Source organism: Grampus griseus, assembly GCF_964374135.1.
Source record: "Grampus griseus genome assembly, chromosome: 7".
Lineage (NCBI taxonomy): Eukaryota > Metazoa > Chordata > Mammalia > Artiodactyla > Delphinidae > Grampus > Grampus griseus.
The window spans coordinates 37,853,238-37,879,799 of NC_139001.1; the positions used below are offsets into that span (position 1 = coordinate 37,853,238).

The 26,562-nt window shown below is 40.8% G+C and overlaps 1 protein-coding gene across 1 annotated transcript in view; it reads left to right on the plus strand.

The window, feature by feature from the left end:
* Positions 1-26,562, plus strand: part of ANKRD44 (ankyrin repeat domain 44) — a 316,658-nt gene that overhangs the window by 109,876 nt on the left and 180,220 nt on the right. Inside the window, exon 2 of the mRNA XM_082657650.1 lies at positions 13,148-13,231. Coding sequence (XP_082513776.1) covers positions 13,148-13,231 — 84 coding nt within the window. The remainder of the gene's footprint in view (positions 1-13,147; positions 13,232-26,562) is intronic.

Genomic DNA, 26,562 nt, shown 5'->3' on the forward strand with positions numbered 1-26,562 from the left:
CATGGCTCACGGGCCCAGCTGCTCCACGGCATGTGGGATCTTCCCGGACCGGGTCACGAATCCGTGTCCCCTGCATCGGCAGGCGGACTCTCAACCACTGTGCCACCAGGGAAGCCCAATATAACAGCATTTTTAATAGGGTTTTTGATTCTCAAAAGAGCTCAGTTTTTTGGTTACACTACAGTCACTTCAACTTCATTATTACTTTCTTCCATGTTACTCATGTTCTTTCCCAGATGGACAGGAACAGTTTAAACAACTGCTGTTGTTTACAGGGCACGGAACAACGTGGGGTGTGTGTGTGTGCATGTGCAGGGCTGGGGAGGGGTGTGTAGAGGATGGGGAGAGAAGAGACCTGGGGAGTATTTTCAAGCTTACGCTGGCTGGAAGTAGTACATTTAAATCAATGTTAGTGTAGTGCCCTGTGGCAGCTAAACTTGGGATTTTTTTATGTCTTTAAGCAGAGGCTGGGTGGGCGTAGAGCAATACGAGAGGGCATGTTTGGAAATGCAGTGACCTAGAGAAGGGCCTGCTTACTGTCACTCTCCTGAGCATATACATGGCTCAAGTCAGTGCTGTACCCTGGCTCATTTGTCTCTGGGATACAATTGCTTTTTCTCCATCCATCTAAACTGTTCTCAGGCCTTGGCCAAGTACTGCCTCCTCTGCAGATACCGCCTTGATTTCTTAGCCTTTCCTGTTTCCCCCTTTTCTGAATCAGAGAAGCTTCCTAGAATGTTAGGGCTAAAGGGACCACCGAGCTATCGTTGTGCTGGAGGAAAACCTGGCATCCACTTGTGTGAAGTCTGTAGAACGTGGCTCAGTCCCGTCTTACACGGTTTAATTGTTCTGTGTGGGCTAGGCTTACTTCCTCAGCTATATTTGGCATTCTCTGAGGGAGGGACTGTCACACATTTCTTCTGCATATTTCATAAAAATAGCCTGTAGTAGGTCCTCAGAAAATGCTTTCCCCTCTGGTAGCACTCTTCTGTGAAATGCACTGGCCAGGATGGACACTGATAGAGGCTGTTTGCTGTGCCACCAATTAGAAACAACCTGAATGCGCAGCCACAGGGGAGTATATTATGATCTATCCATATCGTGGAGCATCACATAGCTATGAAAAGAAATGAGTTAAGCCTATAGCTAGTGACCTGGGGGATGTCCTCAATATATTATTGTCCTTGCAAATACCAAGAAAGGGAAATAGTAATATCTCACCTTGGAGATAACAGTGTAGCCTCCTATATCTGTATCTATATTTTGATATATCAGCAAGGACTTGGGGAAAGATGTGGAAGGTACACATTAGGCTGTTAATGCTGGTGACGGAAGAGGTTATTACATTTTTTTCTTTACCCTGTCTTTGTATTCTTGCAACAGGGAAACTACTAAGATTAAAAACTAGCAAATAGGGCTTCCCCGGTGGCTCAGTGGTTGAGAGTACGCCTGCCGATGCAGGGGACACGGGTTCGTGCCCCGGTCCGGGAAGATCCCACATGCCACGGAGCGTATAGGCCCGTGAGCCATGGCCGCTGAGCCTGCGCGTCTGGAGCCTGTGCTCCGCAATGGGAGAGGCCACAACAGTGAGAGGCCCGCGTACCGCAAAAAAACAAAACAAACAAACAAACAAACAAAAATTAGCAAATATAAGACAAAGAGAAAATGCATACAGGTTTTTATGTATTAGAAAGTCCCTTTCCCGTAATACTTCTACTTTTCAAACTTTGCATGATTAAAAAAATTAGTTTTATTCTTTGACTAAATTTTAGAATTAGGAAATAAAGACAGCATTATACTTAAGTTGGGTCTTTTTTTTTTTGTTTTTTTGCTTTTTGAGCTTATGACATAAAGATAAGTTCTCTTTTCACCAAAACCTAAACTATGAAGGTAGCACCAACACCGAAAGCCTGGCGCTCTGGTTTCTGTGGTGGAGTGGGGAGAGAAGTAGCAGGTTGGTTGTACCGATGTAGGATGCCAACTGACTTCAGAGCCCTAGGAACTTCCTATCCCAGAGCTGAACAGAACAGAGTAGGCAACCAGAGATGCTTGCACAAGTGGAAAAGGGAAGGAAGCAAATGCTGCAGAACTTCCGGTGCTCCTCCGCCGATGGTCGGGGCAGCTCTGCTCCAGAGAGCCCTGCATGTCACCCAGGAAGTTGGTGAGAGCCTTTCTGAATGGAGACGGCCATGCTTGAGCTGGCTTGCCCTTGTTACATTAAAGGTGGAGGTAGCTCTTTTACCTTTTAGTCCCTAATAACTAAGGGACTCCATCCCAGGACCTCTCACCCAGACTGTTGTTGTGGTCTCCTACCTTGTTGAACCACTCTAGTCTTTTCTTCCAGTTCATCATACAATCCATTTCCAGAATGATTGCTCTAAAGCACAGCTCTTAGGTAAACTCCCTTGCTCAAAAACATGCATGGCTCCCCAGCTCTAGAGAGGAGAGTCCAGATCTCTAAACCTGACATTCAAAGCCTTCTAGAATAGGATCCCTGTCTACTTCTCAGCTTACCCCACTTCTCTCAGGCTCCGGCCAAATGAAAGTGTTCCTGTGCATGTTCAGTCTTCTGTTCACGTTCTCCTGAGGTGGGAGCACTCCCTTCCCATTCATCCATCTCTACCTGTTTAAATCCTCTCTAAGTTTCAATATTCGTTTTAAAGGCTACATCTTTCAGGAAGCCAGGTGTGACCTCTTTCTCTTTCTTCTTCATGTACTTGTCCTATGGTACTTACCTTACACTCAGGTTGTCTACTTCTTCTTGCACCTTGGTAATAACTTCATCAAGGGTGAGACTGGCTATAACATCTCAGTGTCTGAATTTCTTACCCTTAGTAAATTTCCTACATTTAATCAATCTTTGTTGACTTGAATTGAATGTGGTTGTTATCTGAAATGTACCAGATTAATTTTTAAAAAACATATCATTCATTTCTTGTTGGCAGGGTGCTGTGCAGAGAAATAAAGGAAATATGAACTGGGTTGGTGTCCCTGCAAGGAAACACCATGTGACTCTCCTTTTTTGCAAAAGTTCCCATTTTATGTTATCTAATGTTTTTCAGTCTCTTGGACTGCTTTCTTCCTGCCGTCTTATCATTTCCCTTTGATATCTGTCACAGAGTGCCCTTGCCATGACACTGGATGGGGAAATTGGAAAGATGCCTCCAAGAAGACTACCCTGACAGGGTCCCTTATAGATTTGCATTCCTTGTAACTTTCCTGGTTTTGTGGGCAGCAGGGGACCCTTCAGGCATCTCAGGCAGAGACTAATGGAGGTCCTGGTCAGCCCACTGCCGTAGATTTGAGAGTGGTTTGAGCAGCCAAGGCCAGGAAGGTGAGTCCGTTTTGCACATCTCCATAATCCCTCACCTGGCTCCCTGTGGAGAAGTGGTGAGAGTTTCACTGCTATCTCCCTTTCCAAGGAATGCGTATGGAATTCAAAGAAAAAGGATTACAGAAAGGAAGGAGAGGTTTAACGGGAAAATCTCATGGGCTTTGGAAAGACTTGATTGGGCCAAAGGTGGCTTTTGAGAGAATCCAGGTTCTAACGAATTAGACAAACCCAATTTGGAGTTTGCCCGAATCATGAAGAACTTTATGTGATTGAGTTAATTCATATATCTCATGTGTGGTCATTCCATCCCCCTCAAATAGAACAAGAAATTGCCACCTTCCTGATGAATGCCTTTTATTTCTACACATCGATTTTGTTTTTAAAGGCTGCTTGGATTGCTTTATTTAGCTTCCAGTTTCCAGTAATTCTCAAAAGTTATTATTACTCTAGATCGCAAGAGAATATTACTGTAATTAACCTTCTGTCATGTTTTTTCTTTAGGAATACTATTTTACCATTGCCCTTATGATAAGGGATGTACATACCAGATATTAATAAAAAGTTGTGTTTGTACAATGCATCCTAAAACTGAGAACCGCTTTCTGTATCTGAACAAAGAAATTACACTGAATACACTTATCACCCTGAAAAACATCTTCTGGCCATATATAATTTTTTCCCCACAAAAATCACTAAAATGGCTTTTATTGATTAACATTATTAACTCACCCCACATTAAAAAAATATTTGAAACCACATTAATTCAGTATACTCTAAGATACAGTTATACAAAGAATGTAAATAAAACACTAAGATAGGAAATAAAACCGCTATAAAAATTTCTCAAAACAAGAAACTGTTGTAGAAGTATGTTCTTTTTGTTTCACTAAAATTACATTGATTTAAATACGCTGCACACACTAACCTATTGGATCCAGTGTGCTCTTGCTTAAATTAACTTTTTTTAAAGGTTAACTCCTGAACACTGTTTAATTAACTTAGCTAAAGTTGAGATTTGGTCTCAAGCCATTTCGAGCTAGACGGAGTGAAAAAAGATGTGGGGAGTTGGCAGCAGATCCCAATACAAATATGGCATTTGGCAAACTATGTCTGTGCTGTTTTGCTTTGCTTTTCTCTTTATGGTTGTGGCCTATTTTTGAAATGCTATGATTTAAATTCAGTGCCCAAGTGACAAGTCTGACAAAACAGAACTTATTTCCCTGGGGGTTCTGTTGGGGGAAAGGTGGAAGTGTTCCAGGCACTAAAGGAAGTAACCTCAATTTCACCTGGAAACAGTAGTGTCTCGGGGCAGGAGATTTGGGCTATAAAGGAAAGTGGCGCAGCTGCTGAGCCAATTTTGAATCCAGGAACAGAGCAACATCAAAGAACTAAAAACAGTATCTGTCGTTTCCACTATATCCCTGTAAGTTGTAATCGGGGAGCCCGAGATAAATGGAGATCGGAAAGTTCTCTCCTGAGATGCCTTGGATTGTGGCGATGGTCTTCTTACTGGGTTCTCTAACTCCACTCTCCTCCTCCAATGCTCAGCCCACACTTTGGCCAGATAAGGGTTTGCAAAGACTCTGTGCTATTTTCTTGCTCAAGACCTCCAGTTCCTGTTTGCTCAGAAGATTAGGTTAAAACTCCTTCTGATTATGGCTGAGTAATATTCCATTGTATGTATGTGCCACAATAGACCTAGAGTCTGTCATACAGAGTGAAGTAAGTCAGAAAGAGAAAGACAAATACCGTATGCTAACACATATATATGGAATTTAAGAAAAAAAATGTCATGAAGAACCTAGGGGTAAGACAGGAATAAAGACACAGACCTACTAGAGAACGGACTTGAGGATATGGGGAGGGGGAAGGGTGAGCTGTGACAAAGCGAGAGAGAGGCGTGGACATATATACACTACCAAACATAAAATAGCTAGCTAGTGGGAAGCAGCCGCATAGCACAGGGAGATCAGCTCAGTGCTTTGTGACCACCTAGAGGGATGGCATAGGGAGGGTGGGAGGGAGGGAGACGCAAGAGGGAAGAGATATGGAAACATACGTATATGTATAACTGATTCACTTTGTTATAAAGCAGAAACTAACACACCATTGTAAAGCAATTATACCCCAGTAAAGATGTTAAAAAAAGATAAAAAAGAAACAAGAAAACCCCCAAAAAACCCAAAACCTCCTTCTGTTGGCTGCATGACACAGGGAGATGAGCTCCGTGCTTTGCGACCACCTAGAGGGGTGGGATAAGGAGGGTGGGAGGGAGATGCAAGAGGGAGGGGATATGGGGATATACGTATGCATATAGCTGATTCACTTTGTTATAAAGCAGACACTAACACAACACTGTAAAGCAATTATGCTCCAATAAAGATGTTAAACAAAGATCTCCTTCTGCTGGCATGGAGCTTCCCCTAAGCCAGTTATTTATTTATTTATTTTTTTCTAACCTCATCATCTACTATTCTCCAGCATGAAAGATATTCTCCACAGTCTCATTCAAAATCCAGCTTAATACCTATGTCTCCTTTCTGATAACTCAATCCACACGGACTGCCCCCCCGCCCCAAGTTTGAAAGATCGTAGCTATTTGTTTTCTAACTTTTGGCAAGATTGTTTTATTGTTAGTTATTTTGTTAGGAGTGACTGTATCTAGAAATACATATATGTATGTCGTCACTATATGGTGTATACACGCACACATAGAGAATAGATATGGTAGCATTTTCCCTTAGTGAGTTGTTAGGTGTAAATTTCTCCATAGAAAGTTCACTGAAATTGAGGCTGAATTACTGGTTAAGAATTAGATATAATATATTCTGTATTAATTGTATTATATTGTATTTATTGTATTGTATTAACATGACATGTGAGAGAGAGAAAGTACTGAAGTGGGAGAATCTGGAAAACTAAATCCTGGTCTCAACTTTGCCACTAACAGGCAAATCATTCGACCCCCTCACAGCTCCAAACGGGATTAATCTCCTTTATGACCATCAGGAGAGCATAAAGGAAAAGTATAATCGTGCTTATTTACAATAACCTTAAATAGTAAAATTATGATTTCACGTCCCATCCAGTGGACATAAATATGCGGCACAGTGGATTAGTCAAGAGAGATGATGTATTGTTCAGGTGAGTTGCTGTTCTTTTGGTTTTATAGATTAGACCCCTGAGTACAGAGAGGTTGTGCACCATTTTTGAGGTTGGCCAGGGTAACAAAGGTCAAATCAAGCTCGGTGTGATTTTTACTCCCCTTCCTGTATGTAAACGCTTTTTTCCCCAGCGTGATGGGCCCCTCCGCTTTACTGGTGGTGTTGAGTGGGTTGTCATCCACACTTGATTTATATGCTCTGTAATTTTTAAGGAAATCTCCCTGGATCCCTTATTTTTCCTACTGTAGGGTGGATGGACATAAATGTACTTGTCTATGAAAGTTTTTGAGCTTGTTACCTCAAAATCCACACTGATCACTATTTTTATTGAGCATTGGCCCTGTACAGGAGGCACTGCATATATTATGTCATTTCTTAAAACACATCTTATAAAATGGCTACAGTAGCCCTATTCTGTAGATGAGGAAACTATGGCTGAGATTTAATCCCAAGTCAGTCTGATACCAAACATAGGAGGAATCTCCCTCCTATGGCAGAAAAAAAGAGAGATCTCAGGTATGTAAAATCAACATTGCTTCCAGATTTCAAGTTAACCGATACTGTTGTTTCGTCATTTCCTTTTACCTAACCTTTTGTGAGTAACTAGTAGAAAAGTTGACACGCCTGGGTTTCATTTTCCCTCGGACCAGCTCTCCTCTCGTGAAGGTGCTAACGAGTGCTCTTAAAAAGCAGAGAAATAGCCAAGGAGGACCTCAGGAAAGGAAGGTGCGACAAAGGATGTGAATTTTCCAAACACTGAATAATTGGTCCTTGAATAACTATATCATAGTCAATGCCTATGTGTTATTTTCATTTTGGAAAAGGTTAGATAAATTAATTTTTCCACTTTCTGATTAAATATAGTTCTTTCACAGTATTTAAGTATAAAGTTAATAAATAGCTACCTATAGGGAGGGTATTGCTGATACTTGGAATTTTATGCTTCTGTTTTTAATAATCGGAAATATTATAGACACTCTGCAGCATAGTTTGTAGGAGGCATTTTCAGACATGTAGTCTTGCATTAAAAAATGTTTATGAAGACTCAGTATATTTTGTACAGTTCTTAAGGGAAGCAGATTTTGATTTTATTATCATCATTGTCTTTCTATGATGGAGTGAACTTCTCCCCAAGTAGAGTGATCTGTATTCAGGAAGCACTCAATGGCATCCTTTCAGTGGATCACACAGCAGGAGCCACATGAGTAGAGCTAACAAGTTCTGTCCGTTAAATCTAGTAACTTGAACAAATTTTTATTATCCTTTTGTAAAAATGTAAGCACTGCCTTACACAAAAACCAGTTGTTACCTAGTGAAGTATTTCAACATGTTCATATATGTTGATAGTTTCATACGGCCAGATTATTGCTGCATCAGCTATTAGCTACTAATAACATGCTCCCATCCTGCTTTAATGACATTCTGTACTCAGAATACTTAAGTGTGGACAGATGTTTAGGAATATCATTTTTCCCTCTTGGCTATTGATTGACTCCCAACACCCACTCCTGATTAGAATGCAAGATGTTTTCTTTTAGACTTGGAGTCTTTTATTACCCAATCTAATTAGAAAAAGACAGGCAACACACCAAGAATTTGGAATGTAATGCGGGAGCATCTTCTTGGGCTTCTTACCATGGACTGTATTTCCAGATGCTCAGTGACAGCCTTTGTCACTCTGTTTATCTTCCAAAGCCAAAGTGTTAGTAAAGAACACGCAGCTCTGACAAAGAGAAAGTGAAAGGCACTATACAGTGGTTTTAGCCAAAATCAAATTGTTGGTTTCATTAGGAGATTTTGGAGGGGTGACCCGCGACCTCATTGCAGGACAGGATGGAGTGGATCCTCAAACCAGCTGTGCTTTCTTCATAGAACCCCTGATGGGCTTTATTCCTAAACCAGTGGCATATTTGATGCCACTAGTAGCACTTTTTAAAAGTGAAATTGAGGAAATAATTGAGTTTTGGTTTTTTTTTTTTCCTTTTTTTTTTCTTCCCAGACCGGGGCACGAACCCGTGTTCCCTGCATCGGCAGGCGGACTCTCAACCACTGCGCCACCAGGGAAGCCCGAGGAAATAATTGAATTGGGTTTTGCACATGATGAAAATAATTCTTTAACACCTGGGTTTTAAATGGCTTTATTCTTACTTCCTAAAAACCTGGACCCTCAGGAATCAATAGGAAAGGTTTTAAAATTTTTGTTTTTGGGTATAATAATGTTTGTGTTTACTTATTACTAAGTGCTCTCTCAGAAGCTTAAATTCTTTTATGTCTTGAACAAAGTGGATCCTCCAGCTACCTTATTCCGCAACCTGAACATTTACTCTTATCTCCCAGGTAACAAATTACCGTCTTGCTCCCCCTAGTGGAATTGTAACTCTACTTCAAAGTTTAAGAACACTGTTATCAGTACATGTTTGATTTAGCATCTTATTTTGGGGAATTGGATATTTTCCTAATTTGTTCTCAAACACTGAGAATAAAATAGAAAAATATTGCATTAAGTGGGCCGATAGGGGATGTGGGTAGCAAAATTGGCGTTTTGCTGATAAATTTTCAGTTCCTAGTGTCAGCAAGGTTGGCTACTTCGTTCATAGTGGGTGCCAAATGCAAGCAGCTTCTGCTCTGCGCTTCTGTCTTAGAGGGGTCACATGTCATCAGCCTGGAAGACAGTCACCTCTAGAAGGCAGCTGTTAACACTCCTGGCAGAGATGGTACAGTGCTGAGAGTTGGTGATATTGAAAGACGAGGACTGGTCCCATCTGAATGTTGACTCCCACTTGTGCCATTGGTAAAGTAGGCCCAGGAAGTATCCTTCTACCTTCTCGATCTACATGAGGGACTGAGCCAGTATCCACAGCACGTGGCAGTCATTTCCAGTGTACAGCTGCTAAACATGCTTAAAAAATTCCAGTAATTGAAGCTGAAATTACTGTATATCTCTTCTTAAGAATTGAAGTTTCTTTAGGGAATGATAACCCATGGTTTCACCACATCAGAATCTCTTTGTCCTGCCCCTATTTGTTTTTCACAACTTTGACCCTTGTAATAAATTTGTGTTTATTCAAATTTGCACACAAAGCGCTCCTATTTTGTATATGCTAGCGTTGAAATGTGTGAAACTTCTAAAAAAATTTTGTACATGCCAAGGCTTAGGACTCTGTTCTTTTGCAAGTAAGGCCTTGTCAAGGTCAAGGTAAAAGGTGTAAAAGATACAGTGATCGCCAAATGAATAGTCAACAGAATATAAGTACTTGGTACTTATGAGCAAGAATATTGTATTTAGAATATCCCCCCTTTCTTAAAATCATGTAATAGCGACCGTATTTAGAAATACTTTTCAAAATATTTATTCTCAGGGCAAGTGTTTACCTAGGGAAAAATAAAAGAGCAGGATCTGATTAAAATCCCAACAAAAGGGAATGCCAGAGTGTTCTATGGGCATGTTTTATTTGGGAGTGTGGAGAAAAAAAGCAACACCCGTACTGTTTGTTTGTTTGTTTGTTTTTTAAATACCACTGGCTCAAGAGTTACAGAAATTTAGTTCAAGAACTACATCCATGCAAACACACGGCTTCCATTCAAGCAAAGCATGTATCTGTGAAGTTCTGGTTTGGAATCTCATAATGCCTGGATTAACAGTTGTGAAGACAGAGATGTCACAGTGGCCGCACAGCCCAGCTGGGGTGGAGATGTCCATTTAGCAAGACTTCGGGCTTTGAGGAACCGGCACTTTTCTATTCCACAGGGAGTGTGAGGGATTCGCGAGTGAATCAGCATGTATCTCTGTGTATACGCACATGAAGGTAGATACAGATGTGTACATACATGTACAAATGTAGGCATGTACATGTGGGTATATTCATGTATGTATGTGACTGCAGCTTTGGAAGAGTTACAGCAATGGCTCAGCTTCTTCCCAATGGATGCTAGGAATTCTGGGCGTTGACAATGCTTCCCAAAGCAGCTTTTAGCAGAGGGAAGCTGGGAGGCATTGGGGAAGTGTGCATACCATTCTCTGCTGGGAATCCTCTGCACTGGTGATACCCTTCCAGCAGTCTCGGAGACCGGGACTGGGAAGCTCCACATGCCACTCCCTGAAGAAGGACTGTGCTGGCATCTTTGTCTGGCAGCATTACAGGGTGGCTCTCCTTGGGAACATTCCAGCCATAGCTTGGAACCCTTGTCTTTCTCGAGAGGTGTGAGGACTGAATATCTTCACGCATTCCTTAGATTCATGAGTGAAGAGAGGCTTTGCTTCCCTAGCTCTGTTTCCTTCAAGTGACTGACTAGTGGTGCATTAAACTGGGATGGGTTTGTTTCTCAGGATCTTAACTTTTCAACTGTTGATTGACCACTGTTGACTCAACACTAGAATCTTGTCTGCCTCTGCTTGTCATCCCATGGTTATTGGGGTTTGTTATTTGCTTTCTCTTAAGGTTCAAAAAGGCAGAAAAGTATACACAAGCATTTGGCCACAAGCAGAGCAGATAGAGAATTATGAAATAGATATCCAAGGTTCAATATTTTTGTTGAAATCCTGACATTGTGTGACTGCCTTTTTTACATGAAATATGGTCCTTGCCATGGGGCAGATAGCCTGGAGACGTGGTTAGCAGGTAGTCAGCAAGTGTGGGGAGGAAGTCCTTGTCTTGGGCAGAGTGCCAGCTGACACCAAACTAGTCAAACTTGCATTCTTTTCAAGACTTCTTTCCTGCTACTTAAGTGTTGGCAATTTGAGAAACTATCTTTGAATCATACACCTTGGCAAGAGGGTAGGATTAAGAGCGTATTGGGGACAAAAAAGAGATACAAATGTCCACTCGCTGGAAACTTTAATGGCAGAGGGAAAACTGTGGACAAATTCCTGGCCTATGGAAATATTTATCTGCAATTTAACATTTTTTATATAATGTTTCCTCAGGGAGTCTTACTATATTCCTACTGACAGTACTTATATTGGTCACCGCAAATAACAAGGAACACCTTCAAAACATGTAAGAGAGGCAACAGGCAGGTAAAAAAGAGAAAAGAAAGTTTGTAGGAAAAATCAGGACTTGGAGCCTCACATAGATTGCACGGGGAGAGGTTGAGGCAGGTAATGCTAATCATGTCACCTTAGGCCAGTGCTCTGCAGTTCCCAAGAACTAAGTGGGTGTTTTTTAAAAATCTGGGTTCTCAGATCCCACCCCAGAATCTCCAGGGAAGGGATCTGGGAATACAGTTTTAACAAGCATCTCAGGGGATTCTTAGCGTCGGACAAGTTTGAGAAACTGCCATCATCCTGTTGCCTACTAGGACTAAAATATTTCCAGAAGTTGTGTGTGTGTGTGTGTGTGTGTGTGTGTGTGTGTGTGTGTGTGTGTTATTGCCAAGGTTTTTAAAGTTTGAAAAAAAATAGTCAAATAGCCCGTATTGGCATTATAAACATTTCTTAGTGAAAACATCTGTTATTTGTGTAGGGTTGTAGAGTTACAGAGGGTTTTCTCATATATTATCTCATTTGTTCCTAATACCAACCGTTTGAGGGGCTGGGCCACAAAGATCATGTTCGGCCCCAGATTACACATGGGAAGTGTGCTCCACATGTAGCTGGCAAGTGGCAGAACCGGCTCTGAACAGTATCCTTCGTGTGGGCAAGCCCAACACCGACCTCTGAGCCCACGCCTTTTCCTCTTTTCACCCCACACCCTGGTCACCAGGTTGATGGCAGCATTTGTAACATGGATTTGCATACCCACACCTTTGCACACCACGATCCCTCTGCCTACATGTCCCTCCTTCCCTGTCTGCACACTCAGACCCATTCATTAAGGTGCCTTCCATGAAGCTTCTCTGGGTACTCTTCTCACCCTACCACCCAAGCAGAGACAGTTTGTCTTTCAGCTGGGTTTCCATCAAGCTTTACAAATCCTTCTACCATATGTTGGGTCTTGTTTAATATAGGTGAGTTCAATGATACCTGCTCAGTAATGCCTCCCTTTTTGCTCCCCACCCCGCCATTGTACCACTTACTTATTTATTTATTTATTTATTTTGTATTCTACTACAGATGACAAACAGAAATGTTAGCGTTGAGTAGCCACTTACTTTAAATAGATGGGAAGTAATCACGTCTAAAACACTCAGTGCTTATTGGCTAAAGCTATGGAAAGCATTCAGGAATGATTTAAAGGGTTGTCCAAACATTGACAAAGAATCATTCAGGAGGCCAGAAACGTGGCCATTAACATCCTCTAGGAACAGAATTGTTTAAAGGGACCAGGCAACATTGTCTACTGAGAGATGGGGGGAAGGACAGGGGACTCTATGCACAAAAGCATAGATTTGGTAGTTTCCTTGATAGGTAATTTAAGGGCCTTGCAAGGACATCTTCAACTAGGGGTGATTTTCATGTTATATTCATAGCCCCAGGTTAGATGTGACTGTCTGTCATGGCTTTCAAATCATATTATAGTTAGTTCTTTATGCAAATACACCCCCTACTAGACTTCGAGTGAGGGTAGGCCTGAGCCATATTCATCTTTGTCTGCCAATTGATAATTGTTGAATAAACTTTTTGGGGAACATATATCTTCTAGCCATCTGCATCTGAATGCAATCCAATTATTTAATTATAGTTCTAATTCAAATTCTCCTGTGTTTACAGCCACCATTGGTCCAAGCAATCTTCAGCGGTGATCCAGAGGAGATACGGATGCTCATCTACAAAACGGAAGATGTGAATGCTCTGGTAGGAGATGCTCTGGCTTTTCTGGCTCAGACCCTCTTAACCCTTTCTGTGCCATGGACCTCTCTGGTGTCTGGTAAAAGCCCTGTCCTGCTTCTCAGAATTCTGTTTTTAAATGCACTACATAAAATATATCGGGTTCGAATGGAAATCAATTATATTGAAATTCAGTTATCAAATCAGATTTTTCCTATAATAATATATGTGTTTATCAGCACATTTAAATGGCAAGATACAGTCGGAGATCTAATAGTGACCATAATTTAAAAATAGTGGTGAGCCTGATGAATATTTTGTGCTACCTGCTACCACTCTAATGTGGTATGAATGTGATTTCTGCTGACACTACTGAGGTTTGCTGCCCGCATTCATAATGTGAAGAAACGTGGAGTTTCCATTAGAAGTTAGTGAAAATAGAGACAGAAAATGTGTACATCTAGAACCCTTGCCCTACAGCAGGGATTGACAAACTATGCTGTGTCACCTGTTTTCGTACAGACTACCAGCTAAGAATGGTTTTGATTTTTTAAATAGCCGAAAAAAGAATGAAAAAAGAACACTTTGTGACACAGGGAAACTCTATGAAATTCAAATTCTGATATCTACAAGTAAAGTTTGGTTGGAGTACGGGCAGCGCAGCCTTCATATTGCAGCAGCAGAGTTGAGTCGCTGTGACAGAGACAGTATGTGGCCTGAAAAGCCAAAAATATTCACTCTTCGGCCCTTTAGAGGGAAATTTTGCTGCCCTCTGCTCTGGAGGGTCCATGAACCTGGAATCAGTGGATAGACTTGGCATTCTGTGTGCACCCTGAAATCGTGTGTAATATGTGTGTGCACTTGTGGACATATTTTTTTCTGTGAAAGGGTCAAGGCATTTCATCAAATTCTTAAACGGGTCTATGACCCCCCCAAAGATTAAGAACCACTGGATCTGGAAGTTCTTGAAATAAAGAAACCTGCAATGAAGAAAGGTGAAGAGAGTTAGTCAATCATTTACCCTGTTAATAGTTTTCTAGACCTAGATTAAACAGGCAATTATGTACAGTACATGCTACTAATTTTCTTAATGTAACTCAATTACTTAAATGCTCCAGTCCATCGGGGAGAGGAGTTTTCTTTGAAGTCTCTAGCGTTCGGTAGGAACAACAGAGTCAGACACATCGGGGTAAGAAGAGCTTTGCCACCGGGAAATGAATTCTGTCTGAGGTTGCATCACTCTCCGGTTGGCTGAATGCTTTATTCAGAAGGCGAGTCATTGGTGCAGCCATTGTTCTGTGGCAGTGTAGGTTGCTGTGGCTTTTTGAAAAAGCTTTGGGCCACTTCTCGCCAGCTGGCACTGAAAAGAACGGAGCAATGTGCTGTGACATTTTTGCAAGGTAAGCACAGATGAGGCCAGGGCCAGAGTACTTGAGAAGGCGGTTGGGCGCTTGTGCAGGGCCTGCGGGGCCCTGTACTTCTGAGAGGAGGCGAGGCAAGGAGGCTGATCATCTATGGTTCTGACATCACCAGAATTTGCCCAGCCTGTTTTGTGGCTTTTCCTGAGGATCATGAGTAAACAGGACTTTCGTTCAGTCATACATCCCAAGAAAGATTGGACTGTCCTCTGAATGGCCTTTATTTCTCCTTAGGAAAGTGACAAACCTCCGCTGGCTGGTAAAGATTAGGGGAGCCTAACTTGAGTTGTCACCTAACTGTGTGACTGAATTAGAGAGGTTTACTCCTGAACACATAGATTCCTAAGTGTCTGATGGCTCAAACGTAGGAGAAGGTCAATTTTCTTATGAACAGATGAGAGGGGTGGCTCTCTTCCACATAGAGTCCCAGGTATCAACATGTAGCTTCTAAGGTCACTCAAGGGTTTGTCTCTAGTCCAACCAGAAGGGAAAAAAGAGTGTGGAGGCAAAGCATGGGAGGATTTTCATGGGTCCGCTTGGCAGTGACTTAATCACTTCCACCCACGTCCCACTGCCCAGAACTCAGTCACGTGCCAAACTTACCTACAAGGGAGGTTGGGAAATTAGTGTAGCTGTGGCCTCAAAGAGTCAGAGAACAGGGACTTGGGTGAACAATTGGCAATTTTGGCCACACCAATTTTTGGTCTTAGAGAATTCTAGGGAATACCTCTTACTTGTCTGTACAGTGTCTTGTTCATTCGACAGTTATTTACTGAGTTCGGACCCTGTGTTAGGTGCTAGGGATACAGCAGTGAGAAGATAGCTCTTTCCCTCGTGAGCTTACATCGTGACAGAGAAGCAACAAATGAGAAATCATACCTTGGTGTATTTCTGAGGGAAAATCCAGGGCACTATGTAGGGGCCTAATCATGAGCGATTAATGAGACTACTGAGGAAGTTGATTTTTATTTGTAGCCTGTTGGATGTGTGGCAGCAGAAAACGGTGGGATAAAGGGAGGGAGAGGAATATATGAATGAATGAGTGGTTGAATGAGTGAATGAACACCCACAAGGGGAGCCTGAGTTCCTTATTTTGATCACGTGGCTTTTCTGGGTCCACAGCCCCTTTCCTCCACTCTCACCTCTTAAGACTCCTTCTTCATGTCTCCCGTTCCCTTCTCTCAGGTGAGCATAAGGATCATTTGCTCCCCTACTCTGTTATCAGGTATGTTGGAGACACTGAGCTGTCCTCTTCATGTCACGATCTTCCTTTGCCAGCACTCCGTAGGCATCAGTCACAGGGACTGTTTGTGGGAGGTGGATTAGGCAGTTTAGGGGAAGTGGTTGTTAATAAAGGGCATAGGGAGATGGAAGATAAATAAGGATTAGAAATCTAAGCCTAGAGGTTCATTTTAGGATACAAGAGAGGCTGCTGCAGTACATTTCAGTGTCAAGGAAGGGAAATAAATCGCCTCTTGTTAGTGGGAAGACAGTATTTGTCTTCCCATCTCACCTTTTGCTTTTCTCTCTTTACCCCTATTTGTTCACTTAATTTTTCCTTTCTGCCTTAGGTTCTGACTTTTTTGCCTTCTTTTTCCTTCCCCACCTTTCTGTATCTTTGGATGGGTTGCCTGTTCTTTGGTATAAATACCCTTTGATTAGCTGATCCTGATAGAGGAAGAGTCTCATCCAGCTTTGCCTCTCTGTGTGCTTCCAAACTTTACTTCCCAGTAGTCATATTCATGGACCCTATGCGTCAACCAAACCAAATTACTCAACCCACTGCTATTTTATTCTTTTCTCACTTCTCCACTGTTCCAATCCCACCTGTCCTTCCAGGCCTACTACTTCCTCTGGTAAGTTGGCCTGATTCTCAGCTTCCTTTCTGCTGCCTTCTGTGCCACCTCCCAACTCCCATAGCTCTTTGCACCTCACTGATCACTTGACTTGAGTTATTTATGTCTGTATTTTACTTCTGAGAAACTATGTGTTTGATGACATGATTGCTGTGTCATTCATTCTGATTTGCTCAGTGGCTCAGTCCAGTCCTTGCAATACTTGTTGAGTGAATGACTAGGCCTGCTTTATTACTTATGTCGAGCCAGTTTGTGGTTGCCTATTTTTCATTTCTGCCAATGAGGACAAGTTGCCAGATAGTTCTGGCTTAGTTAGTGGCTCTCAGTTCTCAGTTGTAAGACTGAAAGTTCTCTTCATAAGATTGAAAGATAATCTGTAGATGGATTTGAGGAGCCACTGAAGGATCGGGAAGGGTACTCTGAGTCTTTTTTTGTGGTTTCTCTGGCCGGTGGCATGCCAGGGGCTGGAAAGGTGGGAAGACAGTTATATGTTCTGAGAAAGCCATTGAAGTTGACCCAGCTGTAGCTGATAATAGAAAGATTTAGAAGCCTTCATCAGACTAATTAAATTGAGGTGGAGCATGTGAAGTCTAAATGAATGCAGAGAGTCTGAAAGCCAAAATTTGAACTCAATAAAGGCATTTTGGGGATCATGTCCCGACAACATGACATCAACAGACCATTTTACCAGGCACCGCACTGAAACAAGAACAGAGACAAATCGGTGCCTGTCAATAGCGACTGGTGAAGACAGGGAAGGAACCATGCCCAGTGAGGAATGGCTGAAGAAACTGGTGATGTTTTAGACTTGGGAAGGACAGGAGAACTGTCTGAAATAGTTCAAGCACTGTCAAGTTAAAGTGGAGCTCTTCTTATATGTCTCGTGGCTGTAAGCTGCAGAAAATAAGATTTCGGGTCAAAATATAAGAAATAACTTCATAGAGCTGTCTGAAGAAGTAATGAGTGACTTGACAAGTGTTAAGTTCCCTGAAAGACCACTAGACCAGAGATTCTAAAGGTAGCTAGTAGTAGTAACACACATTGCCCCACTCTCCTGTCTCGTGCCCTTGGCTGGCATTGCTAATGGCTCATGACCTTTTTTTCCCCTCTTAGTCTTAAAGGCCTAAATTCCTTCTCAGGATAGCTCTATTAAATTGGAATTGGCCTATAAATTGAAGTCTTCTTCCCATGCCTGGACTAGGTGATGTTTATAGTCTCTTAAAACTGTGAAAAACTACAATTCTAAGATTTGTAAGTCCCACGTGATAGCAAACCCATGGAGTTTATTTCTTTTTTAAAGTATCACTAACAGATAATGAACACACACACACATATACACACACACAAAATCATTGTCATACTAAATACAATTCGCAATAATTCCTCAGTATCACCTAATATCCAGTGCATATTCAATTTTATTTTGTCCTAGTAGTTTCAGGAATGCCTTTTCACAATTGGGTTGTCCCTGTGTTGATTAATTTAATGCATCTATTTTATACAAAAAAAAAAAAAGCTTTTGCTGAGCAGTTAATGTTTATTATTTGCCATAATAGGATCTGGCCCAAGTATAGTGGTGCATTTTGCTTACTCTCTTCAGTTCCAGGGTAGGAAGGGATGATGTGTGCATCTGCTAGAATAAATCTTGAGATGAAAGCTAAGCTTATGTTAGCAAAGTACTTAAAGTGAAAAAAGGGGAGAAAAGCATTAAAGCTGTGGTTCTAGACTATGGGCATTAATTCAGGGGATGGTGGCCTGCTAGTCTCAAGATCCAAGTGAGAAAAAAGAAACTGTATCAACATTGTATGATGAGGGGATTTTTTTCAATAAATAAGACAAATTATCAATAGTAAATTTATAATTTGTTCTCGTGTGTGTTACTATACCTACAAAAAATACATCATAGTTACAAAAAAATTTTTTTATGATTAGAACTTTTAAGAACTACTTTCTTAGCAACTTTCAGATGTGCAATACAGTATTATTAACTATGGTTACCATGCTGTACATTACATCTGCATGACTTATTTATTTTATAACTGGAAATTTGCATTATTTCTTTTAAAAATAGAGTATATCTTTTGAATCCATCCAGAAGGCTGCAATCTGACTCTACCTAAAGAACTTTGAGTGATAAATTCAATGTCCTCTCTAAACTTTTCTCAGCTTCATTCTATCATGTCATGAGAACATGAGAAATACAAACTGTAGAGCACGGGCTTTTACACGTCTAGATTTTTGTGTATTTTCCCTCACCTACATATATCTTACTTGATTTTTTCTTTTTTAATGAGGAATTTGATATGGTAATAAAGACTTGAGGTGTTTTGTTAGCTTAGAGACCTGTACACCCTCTAAATTAGAGCTAAATCAGAAACTGCTTGGAGTAAGGAGGCTGCAAGCAAGGGTAGGGGGACAACCCCCAAAGCAAAGTCCCATAAATATAGAAGCACACTGTCACTGGGGGTGATGACCCTCTCAACTCTCACTGAATGTTCCTGCACAAGAATGCAGGCGCGGCGTGGCCCAGACTTAAGTTTTTAAGAGAAAATACAGGAACTCTCTAAATTGTTAAATGTTGGTTCCAAAAAAATGATCCAACATCATTCAGGCCAAAGAAAACACATCTGTGGGCCAAATCCAGCTTGCTGGCCACCGTTTTGCTAACTGTGGATGAGATCAGCAAATATTTAGCAGTTAAGGTTTCTCTGGCCACCTGCATCTGGAAATCTAAAGCATGGTCCTGAGGCAGCGGGTCCGGGGTTCTGGGGAGAGCAGTGACCCGTGTTCTGCAAGCATGGACAGCACTTCTGGCTCCCTGGCCCATGGGTAGGCTGGCAGCCCCTTCACAGCTCTGGGAGGGGTGCTTTTTGTCCTGAGGGTAGGTGCCCATCTCTCAGCGTATGCCAGGCAATACCGTCACCCTGCTCCTTGTTGGACCACTGCCCAGGATGTGGGGCTGTGGTTTGGAAGCCATGACCTATGTCCTGTAGAGAATGATTCATGAACTCCAGACGGCTCTGAGCAAGCTGCAGCGATGTGGCTTCAGGGCATTTACGATGTGTGAAGGCAGGTCTGGTTAGCATCATTCCTAATTGTCCTCCGGGACGCTTAGCAGCTGAGGCCCCATTTCTCCAGCACTGGCCTTGGAGGCCAGACAGCCATCCTCTGTGAAAGAGAAATCTTATAAGGGTATTCGACATGCACCCTCCAGATAGTAGAGATGGATATTTTGGAGCTATGGGAAAATTCCAAGTATAATGGCATTAGTATTATTTTACAGTTGCTAGACACTTTTACAGCACAAAAAAGTCTTGAATTAAAAGATGTACTTTGTAAATAGCTTGAAAATGTGAACATCTCTAGGATAAAGGGTTATGGTTTTCCACGTTAGCTGTTAAGTTTGGGGAAAGGATGAAAATGTGAATAAATGAGCTACATCATTCTCAGATGGAAAGAAGACTCACTTGTTAGGAATTAATGTATAAATTCAGTGCATTTGATTTGGGTGGTAAGACTTGGATTGGGGAAACTTGACAAGATCATTTTAAACTTTATCCAGAGGAATAAATATATGAGGAAACTCTTGAAAAAGAAAATCAGTGAGGAGAGAATTTCACCAAATATAGTAAAACAAGTTACAAAAGTATAAAAATTAAAACAATGTGTTAACTGGCATAAGAATAGAAACAGTGAAACAGATATAGTGAGTCCAGAATTAGACTCAAGTGTATATGGTCATTTGGTATAAAATAAAGGAAGCATTTGAAACTACTAGAATGAAACGGATTATTTAATAAATGGTGTTGAGGCAACTGGCTGGTAAAAAGCTGAATCCTTCCCTGATTTCTTATACCAAGATAAATTCTAGAGGTAGAAAGTAAAAAGATGAAAGTAATGGAATACAAGGGGGGAAATACTTTTTTAATCCTGGTGTGAGGGAGGACTTTCTAAGCATAATAGCAAAGATAGACATCATAATGGAAAAGATATCTTTGAATATATAAAACCTGTAAACTTCTATATATTAAATCTCCACAAACAAGGTTAAAAGATAAACTAAAGGTATGTACAATATATGTGAAAAGTGTTAATGTTCCTAATATATATAAAGAACTCTTGCAAATTATTTAGGAAAAGATAAACACCCAAATAGAGAAACGGGCAAAGAATATGCAGAGGCCACTCACCAAAGAAACTGTAGATAGCCAACACGTATATGAAAGGGTGTCCAGTCTCAATCTCACCTGAGATCTAAGAATTCATATGACAGCCATACGGTGCCATTATTTACTTGTCAAATCAGCAAAGATGAAAATAAGATCTCAAGGAGGGTGTAGACAAAGGGACACTTTGATGCCTTTTTGGGGAAAGTGTGATTTGTACTAGCCTTTGGAGGGCAGTTTGACATCTGTATCAACATTCAACAGAGTATATCCTTTGACAGAGCAGTACCATGCTGGGGAATTTACCCTAAGGGAAATCACTGGACAACTATATATACAAAAAATGCTTGTTGCTCTGTGGTTTATAATAACAGGAGATTAGAAATTACCAGTAGTTTATTTCTGAAATATGTTACAGTATATCCATATGTGGTAATATCATACCATCTTTTAAAAGGGTGATTTGTATCAATTTTTACCTATTACATATATTTATTGATGGGTAAGATCTTCAACGTCTATTTTTTTTGGCTGTATTGGGTCTTCGTTGCTGTACACGGGCTTTTCTCTAATTGCAGCGAACAGGGGCTACTCTTCGTTGAGGTGCACAGGCTTCTCATTGCGGTGGCTTCTCTCGTGGAGCACGGGCTCTAGGTGTGCAGGCTTAAGTAGTTGTGGCACGCAGGCTCAGTAGTTGTGGCTTGCGGGCTCTAGAGCACAGGCTCAGTAGTTGTGGCGCACGGGCTTAGTTGCTCCGCGGCATGTGGGATCTTCCCGGACCTGGGATCGAACCCGTGTCCCCTGCGTTGGCAGGCAGATTCTTAACCACTGCGCCACCAGGGAAGTCCCTCAAGATATATTTTTGAGTGAAACAGCCAGTTGCTAAACAGCATATGTCATGTGTGCATATAAGTTTAAGAAGAGGTCCAAAAGGTTAATTATGGTTGAATCTGGCTAGTAGGATTTCCACTTTTTTCTTTATTCCTTTATGTGTTATTAAGATTTTTTACACTGACCAAGTATTGTGTTGATAAATGATAAAGACTAATACATTTATATCAAGAAGCCACATGCACAGGAAAGCCAACAAACCTGGTTCCAAAGTTGTTCATATTTAGTATATGACTGCTAAAATGCACTTGTTTTATTTGTTTGAATAAGTATAGAGCATACTTCAATGGTGTGGTACTTACTACCCATAGTGATAAGCAGAGAGGTGCTCCCACCTTTTATTACGTTACAGGGGCCTTTCTCCTGGTGGTGGGAGATGTTGGCATCTCAGTAGAATCCTTTTCTTCTACCATCATGCTTCCTTCTTTGGAGGAATTTCAGGGAGGACCCCATTCATCGGCATTTAAGACCGAAGTGTGTATGAATGAGATTCTAGAGGGCAATATCATATAATTTCATGTCTTTTTACTTAGGTTTATGAACCACATGTCATATCATAAATTACGGAAAAATAATTTTTGATTGCTAGTTTCGATTAGGGTAAAAAATCAAGTGAAAGTTTCCAGGTGCTTTTGGGGCTTCTTTATTTTCTAATTTCTTTTATAATTAGAATATACTTATAATCAGAAAGAAACATTTAAAGCTTTGTTGAAAAGAGCTAACTCATATTTAAGATGAATTGGGCAGAGATAACCACATGCCCAGATCATCCTTAGGAGATATACGCAAATTAAAAGGATATAACATATATTTTAGATCAATTAGTTGTGTCAGCTGTGATTTTTACCAAGGAGATATTGCTTTTGGTTTCAAATGTTAAATAACTATATAATTATGACAGCCAGAGGACTTTCCATTTGTAGTTTTATAGATGTATTATCATTGCAACTGACTTGAAAAGAAAAGAAATGCAAAGAGCTTAAATGTATGTTTTATTTAATTAGGGTAGAAGCCTGGGGGGCTGGGTGGGATTTTTTCCCCAGGAGGTTGCATAGCTTGTTGTAGTCAAGTCAGTTGCCAACTTGCTGCTTAAAGAGATGTTCCTGGCAGTCAGTCTAGGGCAGCTATGGGTTTCTTGCTATGTACTTTCCGAAGTCACCCTGAGTGTAACACAGGCCACATTCTCCTTCTCCTTCAGCCCCTTCCTAAGCTCCTTCCTGGCTTTCCTACTCCAACACGCACCTGATCAGAATTTTTGATGTAACACCTTCACAACCAACCCTTATATGTCCCTGCTTGATATACTTTATTTGTGGGTACATAATCCCTATCAGTCACACCAAAATGCAACTGTGGTGTAGGGAAAAGGGTACTAAGTTTAGCTCAGAGGCAGAAGCCTTGGGTTCTGTGTGTTTTTGAGTCAATTAATCTACTCTGGGCTCAGTTCCCTGTCTATAAAATGAGTATGATAACAAACTTTTTATAAGGTTTTGGTTGGAGAGATGCTATGTGTATATCTGTTAGGATTAGATTTGGCTGCATTAGAGAGAAAATAGATAATAGTAAAATGGTAGCTTGTAGTAAAAGAAAAGCTTATTTCACTAAAATATAGCGGTTTTGAATAAAATAGAACTTTATTTATTTCCTGTGTGCAAGTACAGAGACTGTCCAAGACTAGCGTGGTACAGGCATACCTCAGAGATACTGCGAGTTTGGTTTCAGATCACTGCAATAAACCAAGTCTCACAATAAAGCAAATCACATAAATTTTTTGGTTTCCCAGTGCCTAGAAAAGTTATGTTTACATTATAATGTAGTCTGTTAAGTGTGCAATAGCATTGCATCTAAAAAGCAATGTACATACCTTAATAAAAAATACTTTATTGCTAAAAAGCGCTTAACCATCATCTGAGCCTTCAGCGAGTCGTAATCTTTTGCAGTAGTAACATCAAAGATCACTGATCACAGATCACCATGACAAATATAATAATGGCAAACTTCAAAATATTGCAAGAATTGCCAAAATGTGACACAGAGACATGAAGTGGGCAAATGCTGCTGGAAAAATGGCACCAATAGACCTGCTCAACTCAAAGTTGCCACAAACCTTCAATTTGTTAAAAAAAAAAAAAAAAAAAGCAAAAAGAAACTCAGTATCTGAAAAATGCAATAAAGCAAAGCCTAGTAAAACAAGGTTTGCCGGTACTCAATGATGGCAGGAGCTAGTCTTTGTTTCCTTTTGTGCTGCCATCCTTGGTAGGTGGCTTCCATCTCACTGTCAAAAATGTTCACTTGAGCTCCAGCCATCACATCCAAATTCCAGATAGCAGGAAGGTGGAGGAAGGGAATTCCACCCCCACCCTACCCCAAGGACACTTCCACTGAGGAAACGATTGCTTATGTATTGTCTAGAACCTCATCATATGTTCATGTACTCGGCTAAAAATAATTGTTTTTTATGAAAGAAAGAGATGTTGGGGCAAACCAACAGTCTTTGCCATGACCTTTGAAAGACTTTTGTGACCTGGGAAATACTCTGAGTCCAAAGAACTACATTATTTATGTAATATGACTGTGAGGCAACCGCATATACATTCATCCATTCACCAAATATTTATTAAATACCTGCTAGTTGTGTAGCACTAGAGCTGACACCCCATATGCTTTCTCACATTTTCTTAGTTTATGTTATTTCCAAAAAAGGGTTTGAGAGATCCATGTAGCTGTGATTCCCTCCCTACTTCCTGCTTTGCTGTGCATGTGGGAACATAACGTCACTAAGATACCATATTCCTCTATTTGGGAGAAAGGAAGGAGAAGGGTGACATTGGAGCATGTTGTAAATGGCAGCTTTCTAGCTCACCAGTACAGACACTGTGTGTTTTCCCCTCCAGTTCTCAGAGGTCCTGTCTTTCGTCATCAGTGCTTCGTGTTGCTTTACATCTTGTGTCCCTACTTACTTTGTATCTATGCCTTTCCCTCTATTTAAAACAGATGTGCTGGATTGTCTCGTTATCATCTGCCCTCTCCCTTTCAAACAGGGAAGACTCTGTTTGAACAAGCCTTTGTTTTATTTGGGAGGCAAAGATGGATGGATGGATGGATAGATAGATCAAGTAGTGGGCGGGTGGGTGGATGGGTATGCAAGTAAGCATGCATAACCTAAAGGCCAGGCAGCATTGTCCAGTACTGGGGTTATTACTGTTCTCAGGGGACCCCGATGTGTGCAGGATCCCTAAGGAAATAGGATCTGCAGTCACAGGCTCAAGATACTCCATTTGGAAAGGATCTGGAAATGTCTGACATCTTTCCTTGTAATCTTTCAAGAATTGACAGTGGTGGGCGTTTTTTTTTTTAAATCTTCTTGTTTCTTTTATTATGAAAAATTTCAAACATTCAGAAAACAACCACGAGCCCACTACTGAAATGGAACAAATGTTAACATTTTGCCATATTTACTTAAAAATGAAATTTTATAGCTGTAGAGTTTTCCTCATATAAACACATGCTCCTTGTGTCATTCATGTCTTTGCATTAGCACCACCTTATCTGAGACACCGTCCCCGAACTTCCTTTGTAAAAGAGCCTCGCTCCATCAGCCTCCAGCCTCTCTTGCTAGCACTTTCACCACCTGACATGTACAGTGCATTTTTCTGTCTTCTGTCTGTCTCCCTCCTAGCATGTCTGCTCCGTGAGAGCTGGGACATGGCTTTGTTCCCATTGAATCACCCTCATCTGGCATCAGCTAGGATCAGATGAACAGAGATGAAGCCTCTTTTAGGCTTCTGACCCATCATCTCCCTCCATGTCTCTCTCCCCAGGGGGAACCACTGTCCTGAAGTTTAAATACCCTTCCCATCCTTGTCTTTATATACTCTAATTTTATTTATACCTTTAAATCTGTGTGTGTGCATGTGTGTACACAGATGCCAGAACAATAGATGGTGTTGTGTATCTTTAAATACATTAACTAAGCAAGCTGTTTATATCCTCTGTAACTTGCTTTTTCTTGTTCGACATTATGTGTTCGAGATTTATCTATGTGGATACATGCCCACAAGAATTTACTTCATATATTTCATATTCCTACAATATTCCTTCTAGGATTTTATCACAGTGGGTCCACAGCCTTTTAATAATGGCTATATTACCCTTCTTTTGTCAGGGACTCTCTGAATCTGATCCGTGGTAACAATTGCACAAATCCTAGAAATGGGCTAAAAAATTAAGATGGTAAATTTTGTTATGTGTATTTTACCATAATTTTTAAAAATTTTTAAAAACTTATTAAATTATACATTTAGGAAAAAATAAGTTAGAAGGGGCACCAAATAAGGCTTGTATTCTTTGTAAAAGTAAAATCATTGTTAATGGTAATTTCAGAGACTTAATTTTACTCACCGTTGAATACATTTAATTATAACAGTAGCTTTTTCAAGGAATTGTGATTTTGTTCTTTATACCTTAGAAACTAGAATTCCCTCAAAGAAGACATACAAATGACCAACAGGTACATGAAAAGATGGTCAACATTACTAATCAGGGAAGTGAAAATCAAAACCACAATGAGATATCACCTCACACCTGTTAGAATGGCTATTATCAAAAAGACCAGAGGTAACAAATGCTGGCAAGGATGTGGAGAACAGGGAACCAACCCTTCTATACTGTTGGAGGGAATGTAAGCAGGTGTAGCTGCTATGGAAAACAGTATGGAGTTCCTCAAAAAATTAAAAATAGACCTATCAATATGATCCCGCAATTCCATTTCTGGGTGTATATCCAGAGGAAAGGAAATCATCGTCTTGAAGAGATCTCTGCACTCCCATGTTCATAGCGGCATTATTTACAGTAGCCAAGGTGTAGAAACAAACTTAGTATCCGTGGATGGGTGGATGGATAAAGAAAACATGGTATATATGTACATTGGAATCTTATTCAACCTTAAAAAAGAAGGAAATCCTGTCATTTGCAATAACATGGATGAACCTGGAGGACATTACGCTAAGTGCAATAAACCAGACAGA